At 42.4% G+C, this 27,735-nt stretch overlaps 2 protein-coding genes across 4 annotated transcripts; one reads left to right on the top strand and one right to left on the bottom strand.

The window, feature by feature from the left end:
- Window positions 1-798: 798 nt before the first annotated feature.
- Window positions 799-4,892, bottom strand: LOC309699467 (GTPase IMAP family member 8-like). 3 transcript variants are annotated; one of them, XM_082522487.1, is made up of 3 exons: window positions 4,796-4,892; window positions 3,159-4,184; window positions 799-1,404 (listed from the first exon to the last, which is right to left on the bottom strand). In XM_082522487.1, the coding sequence occupies exons 1-3, from the start codon at window positions 4,818-4,820 to the stop codon at window positions 842-844; spliced, it is 1,614 nt and encodes a 537-aa protein (XP_082378613.1). In that variant the 5' UTR covers window positions 4,821-4,892; the 3' UTR covers window positions 799-841. The 3 variants fall into 3 exon arrangements, with proteins under 3 accessions (XP_082378613.1, XP_082378611.1, XP_082378612.1); XM_082522485.1 differs by lacking the exon at window positions 799-1,404 and having other exon boundaries at window positions 1,405-4,184; XM_082522486.1 differs by lacking the exon at window positions 799-1,404 and having other exon boundaries at window positions 1,405-4,184; window positions 4,792-4,811.
- An 8,688-nt stretch (window positions 4,893-13,580) lies between these two features.
- Window positions 13,581-23,792, top strand: LOC309699470 (cytosolic non-specific dipeptidase-like). The gene is made up of 13 exons (XM_082522490.1): window positions 13,581-13,768; window positions 14,186-14,263; window positions 14,636-14,779; window positions 14,897-15,059; window positions 18,955-19,043; window positions 20,118-20,318; window positions 20,431-20,515; window positions 20,610-20,770; window positions 20,881-21,045; window positions 21,334-21,475; window positions 22,347-22,494; window positions 22,696-22,786; window positions 23,229-23,792. Exons 2-12 carry the CDS (start codon window positions 14,204-14,206, stop codon window positions 22,760-22,762), a joined length of 1,425 nt encoding a protein of 474 aa, XP_082378616.1. The 5' UTR covers window positions 13,581-13,768; window positions 14,186-14,203; the 3' UTR covers window positions 22,763-22,786; window positions 23,229-23,792.
- Window positions 23,793-27,735: the final 3,943 nt, after the last annotated feature.

The raw sequence follows: 27,735 nt of genomic DNA, 5'->3' as shown, positions 1-27,735 counted from the left end.
ACTGGTCCCGAAACCTGTGGCCAGAATCTAATGGTAAAGTCTTGTTTAGTGGTCGTCTTGACACAGAACAGGTGAGCTTTTGTGCACAGATTTCACAGGTTTACTCGCTGAAATAGTTTGTGACGTAGCAGCCCTCCTTTGGATGAATCCTTCCTCCCTCCTTTAGATCCTGTTTTTACAATTTTTAAATCAGATCACTCTGAGGGTAAATAGAGGCTCCAACATCTCTGCTAAGGAAACAAGGTGCATTTGCTTAGTCTAAACTATGATAGAAAGAAAATCAAGTATTTATTTTCAGAAATTTATATCTCAAAATGCAATCGATTATATACCTCTAAACATTATTGATGCTGTTTCTAAGTACAAATGACAATCATAAAAATATCACTCCAACAACTAACATGATCAATAATTAATAATTCGTTTTAATTTAATCCAATATTCACCTTATTTATGAGAATAATGAGAAGGACTTGTGAATATGGTAAATGGCCTGTGTTTATATAGTGCTTTACTAGTCCCTAAGGACCCCAAAGCACTTTACACAACCAGTCATCCACCCATTCACACACTGGTGATGGCAAGCTACATTGTAGCCACAGCTGCCCTGGGGCGCACTGACAGAGGCGAGGCTGCCGGACACTGGTGCCACCGGGCCCTCTGACCACCACCAGTAGGCAACGGATGAAGTGTCTTGCCCAAGGACACAACGACCGAGACTGTCCAAGCTGGGGCTCGAACCGGCAACCTTCTGATTACAAGGCGAACTCCCAACTCTTGAGCCACGATCGCCCAATATTGACTTGATGATGTGAACGAGCTGCTGCTGAGTGAGTATTTGTCACTGTGTAGTACACGCCTGCTTCCTCACTTTAGCAGCAGTAGTACGATCCAGTGCAGCTCCAGCTGCCACACCCAGTCCAGCTCCAACCAGCACTCCTACTGGACAAGCTGCAGCTCCCACAATAGCTCCAATAGCAAGCTCGGTCGCAATCGCAGTACTGACTCCACCAGCTGCTCCAGCACCGAGTCCAGCAGCAGCTCCAGCAACAGCACCAACCCAGCTGCCCCGGATAAACTTGTTTTTTCTCTCTGCTTCATATCTTGCTTCAGTGGCCATCAGCCCAGGGTTTTTCTTCTGAAGTTGTTCCATCTCTTTGGTTATAGCGCTCTCTGCCTTTTCAAACATCTTGTTGGTGTAGTAGCTTCCTCCGTTTCTCTGAACCATTAGTCTAATCTTCTCCAGCAGCTCTCTGACCTGAGCAGGATCTCTGCTATTGTTGTTAAAAACATGATATCGTCCTCCACACTGACGGACGAATTCACGAAGAGCTGGAGTCTTAGTGATGAGTTCTTCTATGGAGGCATTCAGATCTACATGTGTGAACAACACCATGGTGCAAGGCAAGGCAAGGCAAATTTATTTGTATAGCACAATTCAACAACAAGGTGATTCAAAGTGCTTTACAGAGACATTAGAAACAAAAACAAATAAAAAGCATGATTTAAAATTGATTAAAACAAGCAAACAAACAAACTAACTAAACACACACATTTCACACCTGTTCGCGCGATCTGAACCCTTATCGTAAGGGGAGCTACCAGTCCTTCTGTGGACGAGCTACTTTCTATTTTAAATTCCCTGAATTTAAAATACTCTCTAGACCCAGTCTAGACCCAGTTGGGGAGCTACCCAGAGCTCTAAACCCACTTAACAAACAAACAAACAAACAAACTAGTATATAAAATCAAAACAGATAAAATCAGAACAGTAGATAAAATCAGTAGTTAATGTAAGTTTTGAAATTTAAGCTTAACAAACAAACAAAACAGTATATAAAATCAAAATAGATAAGATCAGTAGTTAGTGTAAGTTTTGAAATTTAAGCTTAAAAGTGTGGATTTGGTGCTTTATTCAAATGCAGCTGAGAATAGGTGAGTCTTCAACCTGGATTTAAATAAACTGAGTGTTTCAGCTGATCTGAGGCTTTCTGGGAGTTTGTTCCAGATATAAGGAGCATAAAAGCTGAATGCAGCTTCTCCGTGTCTGGTTCTAACTCTGGGAACTGATAAAAGACCGGATCCAGATGACCTGAGGGATCTGGAAGGTTCATACTGGGTCAGGAGGTCACTGATGTATTTTGGACCTAAACCATTCAGAGCTTTATAGGCCAGCATCAGAACTTTAAAGTCTATCCTCTGACGGACAGGCAGCCAGTGTAAAGACCTCAGAGCTGGACTGATGTGGTCCACTTTTTTGGTCTTAGTGAGGACTCGAGCAGCAGAGTTCTGAATGAGCTGTAGTTGTCTGACTGATTTTTTAGGTAGACCTGTAAAGATGCTGTTACAGTAATCAAGCCTACTAAAAATGAATGCATGGACTAGTTTTTCCAGGTCCTGTTGAGACATCAGATCTTTTATCCTTGAAATATTCTTGAGGTGATAGTAAGCTGACTTTGTTATTGTCTTAATGTGTTTTTCTAAGTTTAGGTCTGCATCCATCACTACACCCAAATTTCTCGCCTGGTTTGTGGTTTTTAGATGTATAGATTGAAGTTCTCTGGTGACCTGTAATCGTTTTTCTTTGGCGCCAAAGACTATTACTTCAGTTTTGTTTTTGTTTAGTTGGAGAAAATTGTGGCACAACCAGTCATTGATTTCCTCAATGCATTTACCAAGAGCCTGTACAGGGCCTCGGTCTCCTGGTGACATTGTGATATATATTTGTGTGTCATCTGCATAGCTGTGGTAGTTTATTTTGTTGTTCTTTATAATCTGTGCCAGTGGGAGCATGTAAATGTTAAACAGAAGGGGTCCCAAGATGGAACCTTGGGGAACTCCACATGTGATACTTGTCTGCTCGGATGTGAAGTTACCTATTGATACAAAGTATTTCCTGTTTTCTAAGTATGTTTTAAACCAGTTTAGTACAGTTCCTGAAAGACCTGCCCAGTTCTCCAGTCGTTTGAGTAATATGTTGTGGTCAACTGTATCAAATGCTGCACTGAGATCCAGTAAAACTATGACTGACATTTTTCCACTGTCTGTGTTCAGACATATGTCATTAAACACTTTGGTCAGAGTGGTTTCAGTGCTGTGGTTCTGTCTAAAACCTGACTGGAAGGCATCGTAGCAATTATTCTGTTTTAAGAAGTAACGAACGGCTTCATCTCCAAACACCTCCTGAAGGATTCTCAGGGTTTTTTGTTCTTCATCTATAAATATGTTTGGCTGGATCACAACCAGGAACACATGAGGACCAGGAGCAGCCATTGAGATGCATCTATTGATCTCCGTGTTCACCTGGCCTAAGGTAAACACAGAGTGAAACAGGCCTGGAGTATCAACGACAGCCAGGGTTTGAAAATCAAACAGAGCTGCTTCCTGCTGACACTCTGACGTCACTGAGGCAGGGGATGAAGCTGATGCTGTTTTAAAGGCTTTTCCTCCCAGGATGGTGTTTCCCGATGAACTCTTCCCAGCTCCAGTTTTCCCAACAACAACAATCCTGAAGTCTTTTTCAGCTTTTCTCATGGACTCCTTAGCCTCTCCGAACATCTCATTGGTGTAGCAGCTTCGTTCGTTTCCCTGAACCATAGTGTTGATCTTCCTCAGCAGCTCTCTGACCTGAGAGGGATTGTCATTATCTCGGTTGTTAAAAACATGATATCCTCCTCCACACTGATGGATGAAGTCTTGGAGAGCTAGATTTTCCCTGATGAATTGTTCTATGGTGACTCCATCATGCTCCAGGTTATCTCCACATGTGAACAAGGCCATGGTGTAGTCTGCTAAGTGTACTCCAAACATCTGCTGAAGGATTCTCACTGTTTCTCGTTGTTCGTCTGTAAATCTGGCCACACAGATCACAACCAGGAACACATGAGGACCAGGAGCAGCAAAGGAGATGATTCTCCTGATCTCTGTCTTCATTTCCTCTTCAGTTTTAACATTATCAAACAGACCGGGAGTATCGACCACAGCCAGTTTTTGACCTTCAAACTCTCCTGTTTCCTTCTGACACACTGAAGTTATCGAGCTTGAAGATGATCTAGATTCAAAAGCACTCTTTCTTCCTAAGATGGTGTTTCCTGATGCACTTTTTCCAGATCCAGTTTTTCCAACAAGCACCATCCTGAGCTCTGGTTTCTCTTTTGTATTCTTCTTTTGTGGTTCTCCTGACTCTGTTTAAAGAAATTAGCAAATTTTAACATCAGCAACTGTGTTAACATCAGTAAAACCAAATAAACAGTGTGAAAAAGTGTTTGAGCTCCTTCAGATTTTTTTGTATGTTTGTCTCTGCATGAGAATCCTCTGCAGGTTTGTGCAGGATAAACAGGTTAGTTTGCTGCACTGTATTGGGTTTAATGTAAAGAACAGTGTGTGACTGCTGCACAGTGGTTGTGGGTATGTCAATCAATGAAACAAAAGCCACAAACAAGAAAACAGAAGAAGCTACAAAAACCGAAACCTGCCCTTTGTTTTTCTGTCAAAAGTGTTAAAATTGTGTTTACTTCTCGTGTCATCCACAAACTGCTCCCATCAAGGATTTTTTTTAACCATTGGTCGATTAATGTTTACGTCGGTCATTGTGCTCATGTATTTAGATCATATTGTACAATCTGCTTTACAATAACAACTACACAAAAACGTCAACTATTGTAAAAACAAAGGAAACCAGTGAGAGGAATAGATCAAATAAAGATAAAACCTGAGAAAGATAAAGTGAGTGTTGAGTTCTATTACTGTTTAATTAACACTAATATTATAGATTGCTCTTTTTAAATGTACTTGCCGAGTCGCTTGTATTTGCTGGCCATGTTCGTCTTTTACAGGCAGTTGATGTGTGGTTTCTGTCTCTGCTGAATAGTTTCCTCTTTATTACCCCATGGTCTGAGTCTGCTGTTAACACTTCCCTTTGAATGAGTGACATTTTAATAGGACGAAAAAGAAGCAGATACTTGCTGGTTATATGTCAGCAGATGTGTAATTTTGTGATATCGTCTGTGTTTAGTGCAATCTGTCTGTTGTACATCACTTCTGTAGTGTGCATGCAGCAAGGCACAAATTTTGTTATTAACAGTCATGTTTCTGCTGCCGTTACAGATCTGCGTGCAGACGTGAGACACACAGAGCAGCAGGCTTTACTGCGTTTGTTTTACTTGCAGGGAAGCAAAAGCATACACTGTGGTGGACCACTGGAGGGCTCCACTCACACCCAGTTCTCAGGAAGTGTTGTTGCTGTGTTTTGGAGAGAAAAGTATTCACGAAATATCACCATGTGGTGGCCTCTCGACCTGCTAGCCACCCGTCGTGTGATGACTCTCCTCCGGCACCCACCCACCCACCCAAGGGAAATACGCCGCCCTTAAGGAGCTGTTTCTTCGGCGCTATGCCCTCTCCGACGCAGAGAGAGCCGAGAAGCTCCTCTCCCTCTCAGGCCTGGGTGGCAGTACGGCTCTCGAACTGATGCAGCACATGCTATCTTTTCTCGGACCGGACGACGGGGGATTGCTCTTCGCCCACATCTTCCTCCGACAGCTGCCAGTGGCCGTGAGAACCGGCCTCACCAACTCTCCGCTTCTGGGCGTGAAGGATTATCGCTCCCTGGTTGAGGAAGTGGATCGTATTTTCTTGGCTACCTGCACTTTCCACGATCACGGCCTGATCGTCAACCCTTCCAAGTGCCAGTTTGAGTTGCCGGTTCTGGATTTCATGGGCCACTGCATTTCCGCTGACGGTGTGGTTCCGTTGCCAGACAAGGTCCGGGCCGTTTCGGCTTTTCCACGTCCCACGTCGGTTAAAGCGCTGCAGGAGTTCTCAGGGATGGTCAATTTCTACAACCACTTTTCCCCCAGAGCTGCGCACCTGCTGCAGCCACTCTGTGCTGCCTTGAAGGGTAAAACAGCTAATGACCCCATTGATTGACTCCCTGAACGCATCCAGCCATTTTCTGGGGCCAAGGCCGCGCTGGCTAACGCCGCCCTGCTGGCCAACGCCGCCCTGCTGGCCAACGCCGCCCTGCTGGCCAACGCCGCCCTGCTGGCCCACCCGTTTCCATCGGCGGAGATTGCGTTGAACACCGACGCGTCAGACATGGCGTTTTCGACTCAGTACACGCCCTCTCTCATCCAAGGGGTCTAGGCCTCGGTCAAGCTGGTCAGCTCTAGGTTTGTTTCGCTGAGCCTTTGTAAATCGGTGAAAGACTGGGCAGCAGCGCTCATCCCACGCCCCAGGGAGGCGTTTTGATCATGTGCATGTGATCTGGTTGGTCCTCTGTTGCAGTCAGAAGGTTTCACGCACCTTTTGACTTTAGTGGACCGCACAACCCGCTGGCCCGAGGCAGTGCCTCTGGCGTCTACTAAAGCAGCAGCGGTGGCCAGGGCATTTTTGTCATTTTTCGTGTTTCGGTCCCCCCGCCAACATCACTTCAGATAGGGGCCCCCAGTTTGTTTCAGAGCTTTGGTCTGCCATGGGTGACGGCCTGGGAATCAAGGTCCACCGAACAACTGCGTACCACCCGCAGGCCAACGGGATGTGCGAGCGTTTCCACCGGTCGCTTAAGGCCGTGCTTCTCTCACAGATGGCAACTGGGTTGACCGTCTTCTGTGGGTTTTACTGGGGTTGCGCTGCGCGGTTAAAGAAGACCTCGGGGTTTCCCCGGCTGAACTTGGTCAGCCCCTCCAGGTCCCCAGGGAATTCTTGCCCGAGAGTCCACACCCGTGCTTCAATCCCTCTGGGCTGTCTCTCCATCCCCCAAGAGACTCGTTTTCTGTTCCTGGCCCAGTGCACCATTGTCTGCCCGACACATTTGATCCAAGGTCGTTGGACTCTTCACAGTTTGTTTTCATCAGGCATGACGCTCAGTGGTGGACCACTGGAGGGCTCCACTCACACCCAGTTCTCAGGAAGTGTTGTTGCTGTGTTTTGGAGGGAAACGTATTCAGTTGTGTGGTGATGAGTAATAAACAAGGATCGAGACAATCGAGAGCTCTTGTGTTGTCTGTGTTTACCTCCACAGTGGATCTAAATGTCGACCCCTGAACAGGATCCAGTAACAATCACTGTGGCAGATATCTAAGAAAATGTCTTCAGTATGAAGAGTTGGAAAACACCAAGACCAAACATGATTCACACCTACTGGCTGCACTCCATGAGTGTCTGGCTTCACAAATGAACCAGTAGCTAGTAGATGAGACACATCCAAAATGGCTCACTGAAGGCCAGACAGTCCTGATTCCTAAGGATCACCATAAGGGACTGGTCCCATCCAACTACCAGTCAAAGACCTGCCTCAGTGCCAAATGGAAGCTTTTGTTTGGCATCATAGCAGCTAAGATGAACAGGCATATGGCTCAATACTTGGCACGGAAAGGAATGGGCAGAAACACCAGAGGGGTAAAACACCATCTACTGATAGAAAGCACACCTGGATCCTGGAATGCCCTGAGCTATACAAGATCAACAGGATCCTAAGAGCCTTCATCAGAAATTTGATGGCGTTGTGGTGAACATCAGTCCAACTTCAAGCCAATCGATTTAACAAGGAGGTGGTCTTCCGTACTGCTGTTCCACATAGGCCTGAACCCCCTCAGTGAGATCATTGACAAGACTGGCTAGGGAAACCAACTACAGAAAGGCAAAATCATCAGCAAATCCTCTACATGAATGACAGCAAGCTGTATACCAGGAGTGAACGACACATCGATTCACTGACCCACACTACTATGATCTACAGCAATGACATTGGAGAAGTGTATTTGGATGGTAACAAAGAGAGGGAAGGCGGTTAGAACTGAGGGGATTATACAACCAGAAGGCAACATTGCAGACATCGAGGACAGCTATAGGTACCTGGGACATCCACATAGTAAGGCAAGTCCTGAAAGGTCAGCTGAATGGGTAGAAGAATGTCTGGGCAATTAACACCTACGCTCTACCGGTGATCAGATACCCTGCTAGGATAATAAGCTGACCAAAGAAGGAGACAGAAGCAACTAACATCAAGAAAAGGAAGCTCCTGAGCATGCATGTGGGATTTCACCCCAAACCCAGCACCATGAAACAGTACACTGAGGACTAGCGAGTGTCAAAACCACTGTCCAGGTTGAAAGTGAAGGCAACAGACCCCCAAGCTGGGTGAGTGGCTCTAGCAGATCCCAGGAACAACACCCAAGATCTTACTAGATTAATAAATGAATGAACCATACGCACAGAAGGATTAGATTATTAAAGTGTTTTTTATTTCTATACTTGGCTATAATTATTCTCACCGACACTGCTGTAAGACAGCTAAGAGTAAAGATAAATAGTTGAAATGACAATAAAGGTTTTGACCAGCAGGGGGTGTGGGGTTGTGTGAACATAAAGTCTCGAGAAATGAAACCTGTTTTTAACCAATTGGACAGAAAGCTTCGAGGCTTCATCTGTACTTGTACTTGTACAGCTGCTGTTATTGTGTATATATTTATTTATATTTAGATTTCTTCATACATTCTTATATAGTTCTATATTGTGTATTGTGTATTTTGTTGTACAGTTATTTTATTTTCAACTTTAATTTATATATTTATCTTTATCTTATTCTTCCCAGTTAAATTTACCCTTCATTCTAATTTGTGTTGTACAGTTATTTCATTTTTAACCTTAATTTATATTTTATTCCTTCCTAGTTAAATTTACCCTTTTTAATTTTTCATATTTATTTCCTATCTTATTCATAGCCTTTTCCTTTTTTGTTCTCTTTAGGTCACGAGCAGTTGTCCAAGCATTTCACTACATATCGTACTGTGTATGACTGTGTACGTGACAAATAAAATTTGAATTTGAATTTGAATTTGAATCTGACCATCAGTAGTATCAATATTATCTTCAGACAACAATAAAACTATTTTAATAAAAACATAACAAAAGGTGTTGTGCCTGATCTTTAATCTCTGTTTCTGCAACATAAATCAGGAGCCAACACACCCACGTTAACTGATGATAGTCACAGTTTGACGTGCCGTGTGACAACCGTATGCTCAAGGTAACATGACGTCAACGCAGTAGTCTGAAAACATTGACAGCTGCAGGCAGAGGTGTGTCTGATGTGTTAAACACCAAACTCGAAACACAAAATTGTTGAGCAGTCTAACATCCACTCTGAGTGTGCTGTAGTGTTTTTTTTTTATATCACACAAAAGTGTGTGGGAATCATAACAAAGGCAGTGGTTCCGAAAGTGGAGGGGGCACGTAAAATAAAATAATTAAACGTTAAAGATGGTTAGTTTAGTGGTTTATTTTATTGCAGCCTGTAATTTTTTACAGGGGGGCAAGATTTTCTTGTAGACTAGGAACACTGGGTGAATGTATTTTTAACAGGCAAAGATAAGAAACACAAAACAAGTCACAGAAGGGTCTTAAAAACATGAACAAAAATGCTTTTAAAGGGGGCCCTAGCAGAAGAAGTTTGGGAACCACTGCTTTAACCTATCAGCGCAGACACCTTCAGCCTGTTCTTTGGGGTTTAGCGTCTCCCGATAAAATCACGTGCTCTTTACTCTTTTTTTCAAATCTAAAACAAAACAAAACAAAACAAAAACAACAAGCACACGAATGCATGTTTAAAGACGAAATATTGACTGCGTTCTCCTGGTTTGTTAGCGGCTCCTGAAAAGCAAGTCTAGCACACATATCTTCGACCAACAGTAGTCAATCTGTGACACCAGTTAATCTGAAACACCGGAATAAAAACAAAGTAAGGCTGTTTTATGGGACAGGTAGATTTTAATGGTTCCCTTTGCAGTTCATACATGCCCAGGAAACGTATTTGTCAAAGAGGGCTAGATAAGGTCTTAGCTATGGAGTGTTACCTACCTGTTGTGTCCACACATACTATTGCATTTGTTCTGTAGATGCATTTACCAGAAGCGCTAGAGGGCGCTAGTGAGTATGTTGTTCTGGTTGTGGTTTTGAAGAAGAAAAAAAAGAAAAATAAAGAAAGGAGTCAACTCCGGTAATCCTCTGTTCCTACCTGCGTGTGTGTGTAATGCTTGCTGAACTAACACCACACAACAAGTGGCGACGAGAGTAGTGGTGATTAAGTTATGGCTCTGCTCTCTTTGCAACCCCCGGCTGTGTTCCTGGATTGCCCGGGCGAACCGAAAATTCCATTTGCTGCGTGGAAAAAGTTGTTCGATAACTACTTGCTGGCGATCGGGGGTAATGACTTTGCTACGGAGAGGAAGAGGGCCCTGCTCATTCACTGCTTGGGAACGGAGGGACAACGAATCTACAGCGCCTTACCACTCGCTACGGATGATTACGAGGGATCCGTAAAGGCTTTGGAAACGTACTTTCATCCTAAAGTCAATGTTGTCGCCGAGAGATACTGTTTCAGGCAACGAGCCCAAGCTGTCGGTGAGTCTACAGATCACTACGTTGCAGCACTGCGTGAGCTCGTGAAACAATGTAAGTTACTTACAATGGCAAGAGTGCCTCCACAGATCTCTACATTGTGAGAACAGGAACACCCATACTGGGAATGGACTTGGTGACTGCCCTCCAGCTACACATAAAAGGGGGACAATTAGTTCTTGACAGTCCCAAGGTCTGTGCTGCACTCCAGCAAACCTCGGCTCTGCCCACTCAATGTAAACAGGAATGTGAGTCTTCAGTTGCATTCGGATGTGCAAAGGACTTTGTACATAAAGTGAAGGTGCGACCTGAAGTGAAGCCAATACAGCAGAAACTTCGACGCTTACCCCTGTCAGTCCGTGATGCTGTTTCCGCAGAACTCAAGAACCTTGAGGAACATGGCATCATAGAGAAAATTGATGCATCTGAATGGGTCTCCCCGATTGTAGTCACTAGAAGGAAGACTGGTGGCATACGCATGTGCGTTGATTTGAGAGAACCTAACAAAGCGGTGGTCGCTGACAGTCATCCCTTGCCACTGATAGAGGACATACTGTCTGAGCTGCGTGGGGCTGTCATGTTCTCCACCCTGGATCTAAAATCCGCCTACCATCAGCTGAAACTACATGAAGAGAGTAGAGGGCTCACTGCTTTCATTACACATGAAGGACTGTACCAGTACTGCAGAGTTCCCTATGGGTTGAGTTCAGCACCTGCAGCCTTCCAAAAGATGATGACACAAATCCTACGCGGCCAGAAAGGGGTGCAATGCTACCTTGATGATGTCATCATATACGGAACGTCAGAAGCTGAACATGAGGCCAACTTGCGTGCTGTGTTACACAGAATCAACAATGCAGGACTGAAACTCAATGTTGACAAATGTCAACTCCGTCAAACTACTCTGAGCTTTTGGGGTCAAAAGATCGGTCCAGAAGGTCTGCTGCCAGATGACTCTCATGTCACTGCCATCCTGCATGCTCCGCCCCCTACTGATCCTGCAACCCTGCGCTCATTTCTTGGCTTGAGTGCATGGTACAGCAAGTTTGTGCCAAATTACGCGACTGTTGTTGAACCTATGAGAGCTCTTCTGCGTAAGGACTGTTCATTCCACTGGAACGAAGCAGCTCAAGCAGCGTTTGATCAAGTCAAGCGGTTAATCGTGCACAGCCCTGCCCTGGTGATGTTCGACCCCAGTAAGCCAACCATAGTCTCAACAGATGCCTCAGACTACGGTGTAGGTGCTGTTTTGACTCAACTTGACGGTAATGATGCAGAACATACTGTTGCATTTGCATCTCGCAGCTTGTCTGATGCAGAGAGGAAATACTCAATCGTTGAGAAGGAAGCTCTAGCTTGCGTCTGGGCTGCTGAAAAATGGCGCACATGGCTCTGGGGCAGAAAATTCCTCCTACGAACAGATCACCAAGCACTGACAACACTGCTGACTACTAAGGGCAATAACAGAGCTGGTCTACGCATAGCCAGATGGTCAGCTCGCCTGTTGGAGTTTGATTATGAAGTGGAATATAGAACTGGGTCACTGAACCATGTTGCTGATTGTCTTTCTAGGCTTCCACTTTCCGAGACAGACATGGCATGTGCAGAGGATGGGGAGTCAGTTGCAGCCATCCTCACTGATCTGAGTGCTGTGTCTGAGGATGACTTCCAGTCAGGGTGCAAAGACTGTCCAGTGTTCACAAAGCTCCGTGTGCAGATACAGAAAGGCTGGCCTGCTAGGAAGACGTCACTGGATCCTGACTTACAGCCGTACTTCCCAATCCGCCATGAACTCGCGGTCTTGAACGAGTGCATCATCAGAGGTACACATCGATTGCTAGTGCCTGAGTCGTTGCAGAAAAAACTCACTGATATAGCTCATGAAACTCACCAAGGCATCGTCCGTACCAAACAACGCCTGAGGGAAATGTACTGGTGGCCCAAAATGGATTGTCATATAGAGACACTGATAAAGAACTGTGCAACGTGCAGACAGAATGACAAGTCCGCTGTCACCCATGATGCTCCACTCCAACCCATTCCTTTACCAGCTGCTGCTTGGGAAAAGGTGTCTGTGGACATCATAGGCCCTTTTGAAATAGCCCCTTCTGACTGTAGATTTGCCATCACATTGGTAGACTACTTTAGCAAGTGGCCTGAAGTAGCTTTTGCTCCCCGAGCTGATGCAGCTACTATCATTCAATTCCTTTCTGTAGTTTTCTCTCGTGAAGGGAATCCAAAGACACTGATAAGTGACAATGGCTCTCAATTTCTCTCTGCTGAGTTCACTGACTTCCTGAAAAGCAGGGGAATCCAACACCTGAGATCCTCAGTGTATTACCCAAGAGCTAATGGGGAAGTTGAGAGATTCAATAGATGCATTAAAGACTGCCTACAGACTGCCTCGATTCAAGGACAACCCTGGAAATCGTTCCTGAGAACTTACCTGATGGACTACAGAGCAACCCCTCATTCAACAACTGGAGTTTCCCCTTCAGAACTGCTCCATGGACGACGAATGAGAACAAAGTTACAGGTAATGGATATGCCTGTTCCTCAGACAGAGAGGCATACCATGTGCGAAAGAGTTAAGAATAAGCAAATGAAAATGAAAGAATACACTGATGCTCGCAGACACGCCAAACCATCCAACTTTCAGCCTGGTGACAAGGTACGGGTTAGGAAGCCGTGGAAGGTAAAGAAAGGCGAGTTAAAGTTTTCCAAACCAAGGACTGTCATGACAAGGAAAGGACCAAACACTTATTTGCTGGATGATGGACGGACCTGGAACGCCTCACACTTATCGGCTCTGTCAGAGCTGAACGCAGGTACTGATTCTGACACAACAATGGACTGTCATAAACCAGGAACTGACCTAGCATCTAACTCTGAGTCTGATAGTAGGCTTAGGCCCACCAGGATGAGGAACCCACCTTGCTGGACCCAAGACTTTGTCATGGGAAAGTGAATGTTACTGAGTAATGTGAAATATGTTAAAAGTGTATTAGGTGACATACATCAGAATGGTGAAGTCAGGTTCACATAAGAAATCCTTGTTCAAAGGGGGAGATGTTGTGTCCACACATACTATTGCATTTGTTCTGTAGATGCATTTACCAGAAGCGCTAGAGGGCGCTAGTGAGTATGTTGTTCTGGTTGTGGTTTTGAAGAAGAAAAAAAAGAAAATTAAAGAAAGGAGTCAACTCCGGTAATCCTCTGTTCCTACCTGCGTGTGTGTGTAATGCTTGCTGAACTAACACCACACAACACTACCTGATTTGCTTTCGCTTTGCTTAGCGATTACACTCAAGATACTTTCACTTCACTTGCCATTGTTGGCATTCAGTGCACACCTGTGGAAAATTACGATGTGAGTATTTCATTTTTTATTTTCAGATTCTCACTCAGCATGACACAATTTGATCGTCATTTATGGCTTTCTTGACACAATTAAATGACATTTTACCCAAATGAAACTAAAAAAAATAAATTCCATATTTAACCTCTGTGCAGATCTAAAATGAGAATTCTCTTTTATTGTTATTTTATGGCAAAGCTTTGTAATGTAAGCCTTATACGTGTTGGCTTTTTTCTCACTGTTTTGTTCTGAAAGCCTGCAGCTCCAATCGACTGCAGCTATAGTTCTGCAAAATTATGAAGTGAAACGAGTTTGGCTGGAAATCTCATCATTTACGTGAAGTGCATGCGTACATGAAGTATTTGTCCTCTCATAAGATTGCACAAACCCAGACGTAGACTCACACCAGTCTGCTCGTTTAACCCTCAGCTCCCATCACTACCAAAAATGTCTCATCTCACTGAACTTTTCAAGTATGTGGACGACCACCAGGACCTGTATGTGCAGGTAAGACCACTCAGAAAAAACTATATAGTGCAGCTGCTTAATCATTCAGTTTTTTGTGTGATTGTCACTTGATTTAATGGCATATTGAGCTAACTAAAAACAGGACAGATTTGCAACTCATTCACTTAAGCTGGGATTATAGTAGGTTCCAACTGTAAAACCAGTTTTCCTGATAAGATTCAGTGATATTATAACTGCTGCTTGAGTTAAATTTTGTGGGTCTGATGTCCTAAAAATCACATTGGCTCATTCTTGTGCAATAATTAACTGCATGAAATAGTAAAAAGAAAAGAAAAGAAAAAATTATAAAAGGTATAAAAAACCCATTTTTAATTTAATTTCTTTAAATTACTTGTTTATAATTGTCCTCAGCGCCTGGCTGAGTGGGTGGGTGTCCAGAGTGTTTCTGCTTTGCCTGAGAAGCGCGGGGAGATCAAAAAAATGATGGAGATGGCAGCCAAGGACATCAAGAAGCTGGGAGGGACTGTGGAGTTGGTGGACGTTGGCAAGCAGAAGGTTACTTTTCTTAATGGGTTAATGATTTGCATATTGCATGATCTTTCTTTTCTTAAATTTCACCATAAATGGACCTTGTTGTTAAACGGTCACTCAGATTAAGTTTCATTCATGCAGCTTCCCTCAGGAGAGGAGATCCCCCTGCCTCCTATCATTCTGGGGCAGTTAGGATCAGACCCAGCCAAGAAGACGGTGTGTATTTACGGGCACCTTGATGTTCAGCCAGCAAACATCAGTGACGGCTGGGACACAGAGCCTTTTACTCTGGTGGAGAAAGACGGTAAGAGGAGAATACTGAAAACAAATCCAAATCCAATCAACAGGTAGGTAATGCAGGATGAGGATGTGTGGAGTGAGGTGTGCGAATCCTGTAAGGTAGCATAACTAAGAGAAAACATGCTATCAACAAGCTTAACTATGTAGACTGGGAACACTGGGTGAATGTATTTTTAACAGGTAAAGATAAGAAATATAAAACAAGTCACAGAAGTATATTGAGAGCTTGAAAAAAGAAGGCTGTTGGCCTTCTTTAAGTTTTAAATTCTCATCCAAGAGATTTTTTCAGTTCTAAAACAAATGGTTGTGTCTCAGGTATTTAACCCCTAATAGTTTTTCTCAGGAGGTTCTGAGGGTTGTTGATCATGCGAGTCATCACATTAGCCAAGATGTGAAGAAAACAAGATGTGGGCCATTACCATCATATGAGTTTAAGGTTGAGACCTTGCCTGAACACTTCCATTTAGCAAAGCTTCAAAGATTGTGCAAAGGTTGTTACTGTGAAAGACCATCGTTGAACGGAGGTGGTGGATTAGAACACCAGCTGTCAGCCACCTACACTTGAGATCCTATTTGGGCACTTCAACCTCCACTCACACCTTGCCTCAGGTAACCTCAGCAGGTCACATGACAGAATGGTGAAACAGACTCTGCAAGTGAAAAGGCAAAAAGGCTCAAGTGATCGAACCCCCAGTTTCTACGCCCCCTAAAACGGGTCAGTGTCGGTAATGTTTTGACTTATTAATTGTTGAGCGTGGCGCTTCTCAATGCCCGATCTATGACAAATAAAACGTTCTTATTGAATGATCTTATTCTTTCCAAAAAACGGGACTTATTATTTTTAACTGAAACCTGCCAGCGTGATGGTGACTATTCTTCCCTTATCGAACTTTGCCCGGGCGGGTACTCCTTTGTCAGTCGGCCGCAGACTTCTGGTCGTGGCGGAGGACTGGCTGTGGTGTATCGAAACTGGTTTCACTGTCGCTCATTGATGGTTGAAAAAATGTCAACGTTCGAACTACAGCTGGTTAAAATTGGAATTAAAGATCCGTGTTACTGTGCTGTAGTTTATTGTCCACCTGGACCTAACGGTCAATTTTTAAAGGAATTCAGTAACTTTTTATCTTTCATCTTGAAGTTATATTAAAACTAGACTAGCCCCCTGTTACAAAACCCTCGCCCTGGATAAACTACAGCATTCGCTGTTTAAAGCCTGCCTGTCGTAAAACTGAGCGTTTGTGGAGAAAGACTTGTTTACAGGTTCATCTCTTTCATTTAAAAGACCTTTTAGTTTCCTTTAACGCTTCAATTCGTGATGCAAGGGCTGCTTATTTTTCAAACCTAGTCTCTAAGAGCAGAGGTAACCCTAAGGTTTTATTTGACACTATTAGGGATATTGTTGCTCCGGCTTCTGCTGCTGTCCCAATTTCTTCGAATGAAGACTGTGAAAATTTTCTTTCCTTTTTGTTGAAAAGGTTAGCAATGTAAGGAGCAACATCTCTCCCTCCATGTACCATTTGCCTGTTCCGATTTTACTTAAGCCTGTCAGATTTGAAAGAGTTTCACCAGTGTCTTTACCTGAGTTGTTGAAGCTGGTTACTTCAATTAGATCATCCTCCTGCCCCCTTGATATTTTATCTGGGTCTTTGTTCAAAAATGTTTTTGAGTCTATTGATCCTAGTGTTCTTAAAATTATTAATGCATCTCTACTCTCTGGTCAGGTCCCTGGTTACTGTAAAAGTGCTGTCATTCACCCACTTTTAAAAAAGCCTAAACTTGATCCTTCTTTGCTTTCCAGTTACAGACCTATCTCAAAATTGCCTTTTATTGCCAAGATTTTAGAAAAGGTTGTGGCCAAGCAACTCACAGTTGTTCTAGATGAACATAACATTCTTGATAAATTTCAATCTGGCTTTCGTAAGGCTCACTCTACCGAAACTGCACTTCTTAGAGTGTCTAATGATATTTTGATGAATTATGATGCTGGAGAGTGCACTGTTTTGATGTTGCTGGATCTGACCTCTGCTTTTGACACTGTTGATCATCTTATTTTGTTATATAGATTAAACCACTGGGTGGGTGTATCAGGTACCGCATTGAAATGGTTTAAATCCTATTTGTCAAATCGATCTTTCTCTGTGGCTACCTCTAAGTTCAGATCCTCCGTCAGCTCTCTTGCCTATGGGGTGCCTCAGGGCTCTGTCTTGGGACTGTTATTGTTTTTGTTGTATTTACTCCCTCTTCTGCAACTTCTTAGCTCTTTCTCTGATATTTCATATCATTGTTATGCAGATGATATTCAGCTATATATCTCTTTTAGGCCACCTGATGTTTCTAAGCTCCAAATCTTGCAGTCCTGCTTAGATTCCGTTAGAGATTGGATAGCTGGTAATTACCTTCAACTAAATGCTGATAAAACCGAAGTCATTGTCTTTTCTCCTGAGAAATTTGTTCTCCTTGTGGTTAAAAATCTAGGCCCTCTTGTTTCTTATATTAAATCCTCCATTAGGAATCTTGGTGTTACATTTGATCCAGCTCTGACGCTGGACACACATGTTAAATCTTTGGTTTGCTCTTGTTTTTACCATTTAAGAAATATCACTGAGTCCCATTGTGTCACGTTCCGAATTGGAAATGATTATTCATGTTTTTGTTTCATCTCGCTTAGACTATTGTAATTCCTTGTTTACTTGCTTAAGTAATGCCTCCCTGGAACGAATGCAGGGTGTTCAAAATGCTGCTGCTAGGCTTCTGATAAAGCATCACAAATACTCCAATGCCACTCCCCTGCTGATTCAGCTGCATTGGCTCCCTGTCAAGTTCAGGGTCCATTTTAAGATCATAATCATGACTTATAGGGCCCTGCACGGTGGAGCTCCAACTTACTTAAGTGATCTTCTTCTTTCTTATCACCCCAGCAGGTCCCTGAGGTCTTGTGACCAGGGGTTGCTGGTTGTCCCGCATACAAGGTTAAAAACAAAAGGTGACAGAGCGTTTGTATCAGTGGCTCCCAGACTCTGGAACTCGCTCCCTTTGAGTTTGAGATCTGTGGACTCAGTCATGTCTTTTAAAAAGCAGTTAAAACGTATCTGTTTAAACCCGCTTTTGGTTGATTTTGTTTTGTTTTAGATTTTAATGTCTGTTTTCTGCCTTTGTAAAGCACTTTGTGATTTTATCTTGAAAGGTTCTATATAAATAAAATTTTACTTTACTTACTTTACTTACTTACTTTCCCTTGTGAGTCATGACTGGTCCTTTATTTCACAGACTGTGCATTTGTTTGTGCACATAACTAAGTCACTGCAGCATTCCTGAATTGGTGTCTATGCTTTGTTATGCTCCACACAGTAATGCAAAAGCTGCACCTGAATAATTTTAACCCTTTAAGGCTTCTTTGTTTTGTGTTAAACAACACAGATTGACTCTGTTGTGCACGATCTTACAGACTCTTTAATACTGTGTAGCACAAGGTAACCTAATAATTTTTGCTGCTCTACCCTACATGTTTGCATTTAAAAAACTTTTTTGACGGGACAGGTAGGAGAGGTTTGGGTTTTTTTAGAGCCACAAAATTGAGCACGCGTAGTCTTGTGTGTTTTCTGGTGAGAGTCAGATGACACAAAATGCCACATCCTCTTCTCGCTGTATCATTCCTGCCTGCCTCAGCTGTGTTAGTGCTGCTTATGTCACATTTTACAAAAACCTGCTGCAGATCATTTTTTGTATCATGAAAAAGGATTTCATATCATTACACATAATCTTAGTCATGATTTAAACAAGCTTAAAACGGGGCACTGTCGTCTGCTGACTACGTAATAAACATAACCTTAGTATCATTTTTCAACTCCACTATCTTCTCATTAGAACCTTGAAACTGAAATAAAGTTTTCTTTTTGTAGGTAAGCTCTATGGAAGAGGATCTAATGATGACAAGGGTCCAGTGTTGGCCTGGTTTAACTGCATTGAAGCGTATCAGAAGATCGGAAAGGTACAGTTACTGCCAGATTTAAGCTGGCCAACAAAAGGTGTTTCAAGTTCAGATAGTTTAAAGATGATATGATATTTTAGTGTGTCCTAAAACAACCCTGAAGTGGCTTAACATGCTAAGTTGGCTGTGTTTAAACACTGAAGTGAAATTACTGACAGGAGTATATTGAGGTGTGATGGTATATTTCAGAATCTGTAAATGTGCACTGATACTAAAATGTCATTAATGTTTTTCTTTTTTTTTGTACAGTGATGATAAAGCAGAATAGCTACTATACATCACTGTATTCTAAAAAGATATGCAGGTCATTTGTACTATTTTAAAAATATAATTTTAGCCTATTTACAAAAATGTGACCTTATCTAGCTATAAAATTAGAGTATATCCTTAGTTAGGAATTTCATTAATGGGTGTTTAGTCAGAGAAAGTAAATCCCAGCTGGTGAATGTACAGTATTTATTTTTATCTATATAAAAAATATCACACCTAAGATCATCAATTAAATCCTTAGTCTGGACTCATATTCAGCTTTGTTAGCTCATTTTGAGAAATGTAAAACATGCATTCCTGCTGTCTACTATTTACATTTATTCAGTGGAGCACCCACAAATTCATTGTACATGTACAATGACAATAAAGTGCTATTCTATTCTATTCTATTCTATTCTATTCTATTTGTGCGTTAAAGCAGCGGTCCCCAACCCCCGCGCCACGGACCGGTACTGAGCCGCGAGAGTTGAGACTCTGGTGCGAAATGTATGGTTTTCAGGGTTGTTATCGTTTTTTTTTTCTTCCATTAACTCTGTTTTCCTGGGTCTTTCCACGTGTGTTATGAATAGATCTTTTTTTCGGTACCGGTACTAGTTTTATTTTGTTGTATTTATCCGCGACACCTTAAAGGCCGGTCAGTGAAAATATTGTCGGGCACAAACCGGTCCGTGGCGCAAAAAAGGTTGGGGACCGCTGTGTTAAAGTACACCACTGATTGGCAGATTGTTGGTTGTTAAAAGATTATTTCTACTCTAGAAAATGAGCCTAAATTTTTTTTCTTATGTATCTCTCTTCTTGTTGCAGGACCTTCCCATCAACATCAAATTCTGCTTCGAGGGGATGGAAGAATCTGGATCTGAGGGTCTGGATGATCTTGTGTTTTCTAGAAAGGACACTTTCTTTAAAGACGTGGACTACATCTGCATCTCTGACAACGACTGGCTGGGCAAGAACAAACCCTGCATCACCTACGGCCTGAGAGGAATCTGTTATTTCTTCATTGAGGTGGAGTATTGGATTATTGTTGTTGGGTGGTGGGGACAGTGTTTCAATTTAAGAGGGGCATACTTGAGCTTTTTGTGTTTTTTAAAATTGTGTTTTACGTTCAAACTTCAAGGTGGAGTGCGCTGAAAAGGACTTGCACTCAGGGGTGTTTGGTGGCTCTGTTCATGAGGCCATGACTGACCTCATCGCACTTATGGGCAAGTAAAGCTGATAATTGTGATTTTTAGTCTCACACACCTTATTTTACAGCAGTTTAGAGTTTTAATCATGTGTTTGTGACTTCCTGCACAGGCTCCCTGGTTGACAAAAGGGGTAAGATTTTGGTTCCTGGGATCTATGACAGTGTGGCGCCTCTGACAGCAGAGGAGCAAAAGCTGTACGAGAAGATTGACTTTGACTTGGATGAGTACTGTAAAGATGTGGGGGTTGACCAGCTGCTGCATGACACAAAGGCAAAGAAATTATATATGTTTTTCGCATCACTCATTGGTGGAAATGTGCTGTATAATGTGGGGTCATTCACACTTTTTGAACCTATTTTTCATTATTTTTTCCACCATAGGAGCAAATTCTCATGCACTGCTGGAGATATCCTTCTCTTTCCCTTCATGGTATTGAGGGGGCTTTCTCTGAAGCAGGAGCCAAGACGGTTATTCCTCGCAAGGTCATCGGCAAGTTTTCCATCCGCCTTGTGCCTGACATGGACCCTAGAGATGTGGAGAAGCAGGTAAACACTGTGATAGGTCACAATGATGGCATACAACACTCACCTAAATCAAGTCATCTTTTTATAATCAAGTAGTTACAATGTAGCAGAGGTCGCTCTGTATCTCACACATATTGAGTTTATTAGAACTGACTCTGAATTAACATGACAAAGAGATGTAGTTAAGTTTTAGTACTTAAATCTGAGCCTGGACTGACTGTGGGCCACTTGGAAGTAGCCACATGATTAGCTTCAGGTTGTTTCTGCATAAAAGCTTCAACAAGTCTAAGTTATCTTCCCCTCTTCAAGGTCATCGATCATCTGCAGAAGAGGTTTGCTGAACTGGGAACCCCCAATAAACTGAAAGTGAACATGGGCCACGGGGCCAAAGCCTGGGTCTCAGACTTCAACCACCCACACTACATGGCAGGGAGAAAGGCCATAAAGACAGGTACAGGGACTTAATGATAAAAGCTGTTAGATTAAAGCGGGAGTTCACTCAATCGCACCCATTTCTGTTATCTTGCTACGAAGCTCAAATCAGCTGTGTGTTTATTATATTACAAAAGTGTAAAACACTTTCTCCTGCCATAGTACAACTGACTTTATTACAGCTTACATTGTGATGCTTTTTCTTTAAGACAAATCAGATATTTCGCCATGTTTAGAATAGAATAGAATAGAATAGAATAATCCTTTAATTGTCTCACAAGGGGAATTTTGGTTGTAACAGCAGCCAAAAAGACACATATACAAACAAACAGTACACAGGTCACAGAACAGAAACATACACAATTTTTCTTACATATTTACATTAAGGACAATGGTTACTATATACAGAGAGTACTGTACAGTTATTAAATTAAATAAAAATAACTACAGATAAGAGGCAAACCAGGTTGTAGTGCAAATCGGTTAATTAACTTATTGCAGTTACAGCGCAGATGTAAACATCTATGTTTGTTGGGAGCAGTTCTGATTGTACAGTCTGACAGCTGCAGGGAGGAAGGACCTGCGGAAACGTTTCAGCTCCTGGCAGATGTTTCAGGACATTAAACACAAGCACAAGCAATTTTTTTAACATAACTTTTTTTCTACATATCTTTATAAGCTTTTTTGTTTAATGCATGTTTTTGTGAACATTTTTTGGCATTTTTCAGATATTTCCACTGATAGAATTATATCCAGTTTTGATGTGACAACAAAGATTTAATAATAATAATAATAATAATAATGATAATATTATTATTATTATTATCATTATTATTATGACATATTTTGACTGCGTTTCACATTGTCTAATCCTCCTCGCTGTGCTGTAGTGTTCGGGGTCGAGCCTGATCTGACTCGCGAGGGCGGCAGCATCCCGGTCACCCTGACCTTCCAGGAGGCCACAGGCCGTAATGTCATGCTACTTCCTATAGGGTCCTCTGATGATGGAGCTCACTCTCAGAATGAAAAGATCAACAGGTTGGTCACAGCTCACACCGTTTCACTTCTTTTGAAATGTGGAACAAGTAGGAACTATTGATAAAACGGATGAAATCTTGTGGTAAAAGAAGAGGATCATGTTTGTCATCTCCAGATTATTTCTGTGCCAAAACGTGATCACAGGTAAAGTGAGTTTTTTAATTACAAACTATTATCATGGCTTTATTTCTCCATTTTCAGATCAAACTACATTCAGGGAGTCAAGCTGCTGGGAGCATACTTCCATGAGGTCTCTCTGCTGGAGTGATTTGATGGTTTCTCATAATGACAGGTATAATATATGCTCATCCTCCATATCAGACCATAAACTTTGTGGATTTACTTTTCACAATGAACGGTTTTATACACCCTGCTGATAATAAACATGTTTTTGTTACTTTATTTGAGTTGTTTTTCTTTTCTTTTCATGATGTAATAGGATTTACTTTTGATACAGTGCACTGCTTACCATCATAACCCACAATAATAGGGTAAAATTTTTGTAAGGTTAATTTAGAAGCTGTCAAATGTGATTGAGGCATCAGTGATAGCAGCATGACCAAATACTGTTACTGTGTTAGCGTTTTCCACATTACAGCATAACAACCACTTCAATCAGTCTTGCATTCATACTGTAATTTGAGTGTGTCGATAGTTTATGAAGACTTGTGGTTAATAGGGTGGTCCCTTTTGTTCCATGGTTTCAGACATGAGTTGTCTTTATGTTACTTTAGGAAAGATAAATCTGTCATAGTCTGCTGTGGGTGGCTGGAATTTCCATAAGGCTCCTGAACCTATCTGGGATCCGCCCCTGGGCAGGGCCACCACCAAGTCCAGCTCCTGCACTCCTGGAGCCAATTGCAGGCAATCAAGCCAGAGGGATTTAAGCCACATGTTGATGTTCATTCACTGCCAGTTTGTCATCAACCCATTTGCTGGATTCATTTTGGCTCGCGCTTTACCTCTGGACTCAGGATACCAAGCAATCATTTTGAAAATCACTCTGTGCCTCACCTGGTTGCCCTCCTGCCATCACACTCCATCTGAAGACCCTGGATCTCAGGTCAGCCTCGCCACACCACTCGGCTCCCCTGGATTCTCGTCACTCCCATCTCAACACTCTGTGTCCCCTACTGCAATGTGACAGTTCCCTGCTCATATCCATTCTGCATCTCAGGCCCCGTTCCCTCACCCTAGCCACGTTTCCCAGGCCATGCCACGTCAAACTCTGTCTTATTGTTTCTTTTTGTCCTTGCTATGTTTCTAGTGCTTAAGCCTAATAAAATATTGTTAAATCATCTGCTGTCTCTGCTCTGGGTTTCTGCGCCTGAAATCAGTTCAGTACAGTCCCATGACAAAATCTGGGTGAGTTTATATCACAACCTTAGATAATTCCATTTCCTGAGAGCAGGATGAAAATACCACCATGTATTCTGATTGCAGTCCATGATGTTAATCAGAAGGTGTATTGATGCTACATACTGATTTTTACTATATGCTACTTTTTTTTTCTTTTTTCTTTCAAGTGCACAACCCAGCCATGGGGGCTTCCACAAACCAGTGTACTTTTAGTACCAGTCCCAAGCCCAGATAATTGGAGATGGTTGTGTCAGGAAGAGTCTAAAATCTTGGCCAAATCAAAAAATGCAGCTCATAAAGAATGAGATTTCCATACCGGATCGTTTAAGGCCCGGGTTAACAACAATCACCTCTGGTGCTGTTGGCCAGTAGGGTTTCTGTGGAAACTGCTACAGTTGGCCAAAGACAAATAAGGACACAGAAGAAAGAGGGAAGGCATGTTAGGAGACAGTGAGAGAGAAAAGGAATCCTGCCAGGCAGGAGGAATAAAGTTAGACCTCAGATCGGGTTCATTGTACAATGTGACACTAAGGTCCCAAAAAAAATCTACCCTGGGCCCTAGTTGTTACGCTTGAGGTCAGGATCTAATGGTAAAATCATGTTTAGTGTTCTTCTGCACAGCAGCCTCCCTCCTTGAACAGGATCCAGTAACAATCACTGTGGCAGACATACAAGAAAAGGTCTCCAGTATGAAGAGTTGGACAGCACCAGGACTGAACATGATTCACGCCTACTGGCTGCACTCCGTGAGTGTCTGGTCGCACAAATAAACCAGCAGTAGATGTGACACATCCAAAATGGCTCACTGAAGGCCGGACAGTCCTGATTCCTAAAGATCCCCATAAGGGACTGGTCCCATCCAACTACCGGTCAATGACCTGCCTCAGTACCATATGGAAGCTCCTGTCTGGCATCATAGCGGCTAAGATGAACAGGCATATGGCTCAATACTTGAGCAGGGCACGGAAAGGAATTGGCAGAAACACCAGCTACTGGTAGAAAGCACAGTAACCGGAGACTGCAAGATCAGGCTCACCAACTTGTGCATCACCTGGATTGACTACAGAAATCCTATGACTCAATGCCCCACACCTGGATCCTGGAATGCCTTGAACTATACAAGATCAACAGGATCCTAAGAGCCTTCATCAGAAATTTGATGGTGTTGTGGTGAACAACAGTCCAACTTCAAACCAATTAATTTAACAAAGAGGTGGTCTGCCCGCACTGCTGTTCCACATAGGCCTGAACCCCCTCAGTGAGATCATTGACAAGACTGGCTAGGGATACCAACTACAGAAAGGCGTAATCATCAGCAAATCCTCTACATGAATGACAGCAAGCTGTATTCCAGGAGTGAACGAGACATAAAATCACTGATCCACACCACTAGGATCTACAGCAATGACAATGGAATGTGATTTGGACATTGGAGAAGTGTATTTGGATGGTAACAAAGAGAGGCAAGGTAGTTAGAATTGTGTGAACATGAAGTCTCAAGAAATAAACCTTTTGTTTTATCCAATTGGATGGAAAGCTTCGAGGCTTCATCTGACCGTAGTATCAATATTACCTTCAGACAACAATAAAACTATTTAAATTAAAACATAACAAAAGGCGTTGTGCCTCGACTTTACCTGTACACATCTGTTCACTCCGTCAGCTGTTAAACACCTGTTGCTAATTTAGGAAACACACCCACGTTAACTGGTGATATACAGTTTGACGTGCCGTGTGACAGCCGCATGTGCAACGTAACATGACGTCATCGCAGTAGTCTGAAACAGCTGCAGGCACAGGTGTGTCTGATGTGTTGAACACCAAACTCGAAACACGAAATTGTTGAGCGGACTAACATCCGCTGTGAGTGTGCTGTAGTTGTTTTCACATCACACAAAACTGTGTGGGAATCATAACAAAGGCTGTAAGAGCATTTATCGAACCCAGTGGTTCCCAAAGTGGAGGGGGCAGAGCAACTGCAGGGGGGCAGTGTGAATCAAAAAAAAAAAGAATGCTTGGACACTTCTACCATAATGTACAGGTTTTTGACTGGGCTTCCAAAAGCAAAGTACGGGATGATGTATCGCCAAATATGCTTCCAAACCAGCTTCCTTCCAAGCCAAAGGCTAGAGAACATGATGACGCATATCTTGCCTTTGGCTTCACCTGCACAACGGCGGTGCCAAGGTCGGTATCCCCGACAGAATTTATTTCCCCTGCGTCGGGAGCAGAAGCTGGGCTGTCCAAATCACAGACAAACAGTATCCCACAGTTGTTTATGTTTTTAAACCCATTTTGCACAGAGAGACATTTTTTGGAAAAATGTATTGACAGCAATGTTGAATATTCTTACAAAATAAAAACAACAAACAACAACAACAAAACAACTATACGTAAAATACACCATAAAATGGTATAATTTTATTGCAATTTTATTTTATTGCAACCTGTAATTTATTTAGTTTATTTGTTTAATTGAAGGTTTGGGGTGTGGAATAAAGTGCAATGGAGTATGAAAACAACATTTGGGTGTGTGTGTGTGTGGGGGGGGGGGGGGCTAGCAAAAAATTTTTTTGGGGGAACTACTAATTTAACCTGCTGTTAAGGTTCACATAATTGAGGAAGGAGAGTACAAACAACCATGGTCCAAGATCTTGGTCAAACAATTGATTTTAATGAATACACGCGTGGGAAGACCAGTCTGTACGCAGACAGGGATTGATCTTCAACTTAATCAAAGCATAAGCAGATATACCATCAGGGTTTGAATTAATGACGCCCCTTCATACGTCACAGACAGAATATATGCATACGTCAAATCAAAACCACAATGACTTTTAACACAGTTTAAAAGAACGTTGTCTTCGTCTTCATGGCAGGTACATCCTGTCACTGCCGGATGCTTGCTTGTCATCTTGACACCTCAGCAGCAGTTCTGCGACAAACTGCTCTTTTTGCAACCCCAAGCAAAACATGATTAAACTTCCACCTATAAATGATTCTCTTTAACTAAGTGTGTGTGTGTTTTCTGAAAGACACACACACTGTTTAAACCTCTGAATACAATATCAATGCTGCAGATTATATTATTAATGCAATAGTAATGTTGATGATTATTTACCAATAGCAGTAAAATAATTTCCCTGCTCCACACTGCGCACACACCTTCAGCCTGATCTTCGGCGTTTAGCGTCGCCCGGTAAAATGACATGCTCTTTACTCTTTTTTTAAATTCTAAAACAAAAACAAAAACAACAAGCACATGAATGCATCTTTAAAGACGTAGTGAACTGCGTTCATTTCCTGGTTTGTTAGCGGCTACTGAAAAGCAAGTCTGGCACATATATCTTTGACCAACAGTAGTCAATCTGAAACACCGGAATAAAAACAAAGTAAGTCTGATTTTAATGGTTCTCTTTGCAGTTCAGACATGCCCAGTGTTAGGTATTTTAGTACCATGGGAGCATTTACTGGATATTGTTTTATAGTGACATTATACAGGAAAACTCTGTCATTCAATAAGGCCCCTTTGTTTTAGTTATTTTTCTCTTTGACCCAAGAATTGATGTGTGAGAATCACAGGCTGGTACAAGGTTGAAATACCACAGAGATCACTCCCTCAGCTACATTAGTTTCTTAATCTTTTAGGAGACGCCTGTTGAAGGCCAGATGGTTTGTTTCAGATTTCACTAATGAAAGAACTCTTTATTTTGTGCCTTGAAAATATGTCGCTGAGATAATCACAATTGTAGCTGAACTGATAAACTACACAAAGGATGCTTCTTCACCCAAGGGCAGGAAGACGCTCCCTTATCTTGGTCTGTACTGGTTTAAACTGATAATCTGCTGTCTCATGAATTTTACCCTCTATATAAACTGTTG

Source organism: Aulonocara stuartgranti (assembly GCF_965226115.1).
Source record: "Aulonocara stuartgranti genome assembly, chromosome: 22".
NCBI lineage: Eukaryota > Metazoa > Chordata > Actinopteri > Cichliformes > Cichlidae > Aulonocara > Aulonocara stuartgranti.
The sequence above is the reverse complement of the archived record's forward strand: the minus strand, read 5'-3'. Positions and strand labels throughout refer to the sequence as shown.

Excerpts from the sequence above, each read along its gene's own strand:
- LOC309699470 (XM_082522490.1), top strand. The coding sequence starts at position 14,204 with ATGTCTCATCTCACTGAACTTTTCAAGTATGTGGACGACCACCAGGAC. Across the intron at positions 20,516-20,609 it reads TGACCTCATCGCACTTATGG|GCTCCCTGGTTGACAAAAGG; the intron begins GCAAGTAAAGCT and ends CTTCCTGCACAG. Across the intron at positions 20,771-20,880 it reads AGCTGCTGCATGACACAAAG|GAGCAAATTCTCATGCACTG; the intron begins GCAAAGAAATTA and ends TTTCCACCATAG.
- LOC309699467 (XM_082522485.1), bottom strand. The coding sequence starts at position 4,820 with ATGGCCAGCAAATACAAGCGACTCG. Across the intron at positions 4,185-4,795 it reads CAGCAAATACAAGCGACTCG|AGTCAGGAGAACCACAAAAG; the intron begins GCAAGTACATTT and ends TTCTTTAAACAG.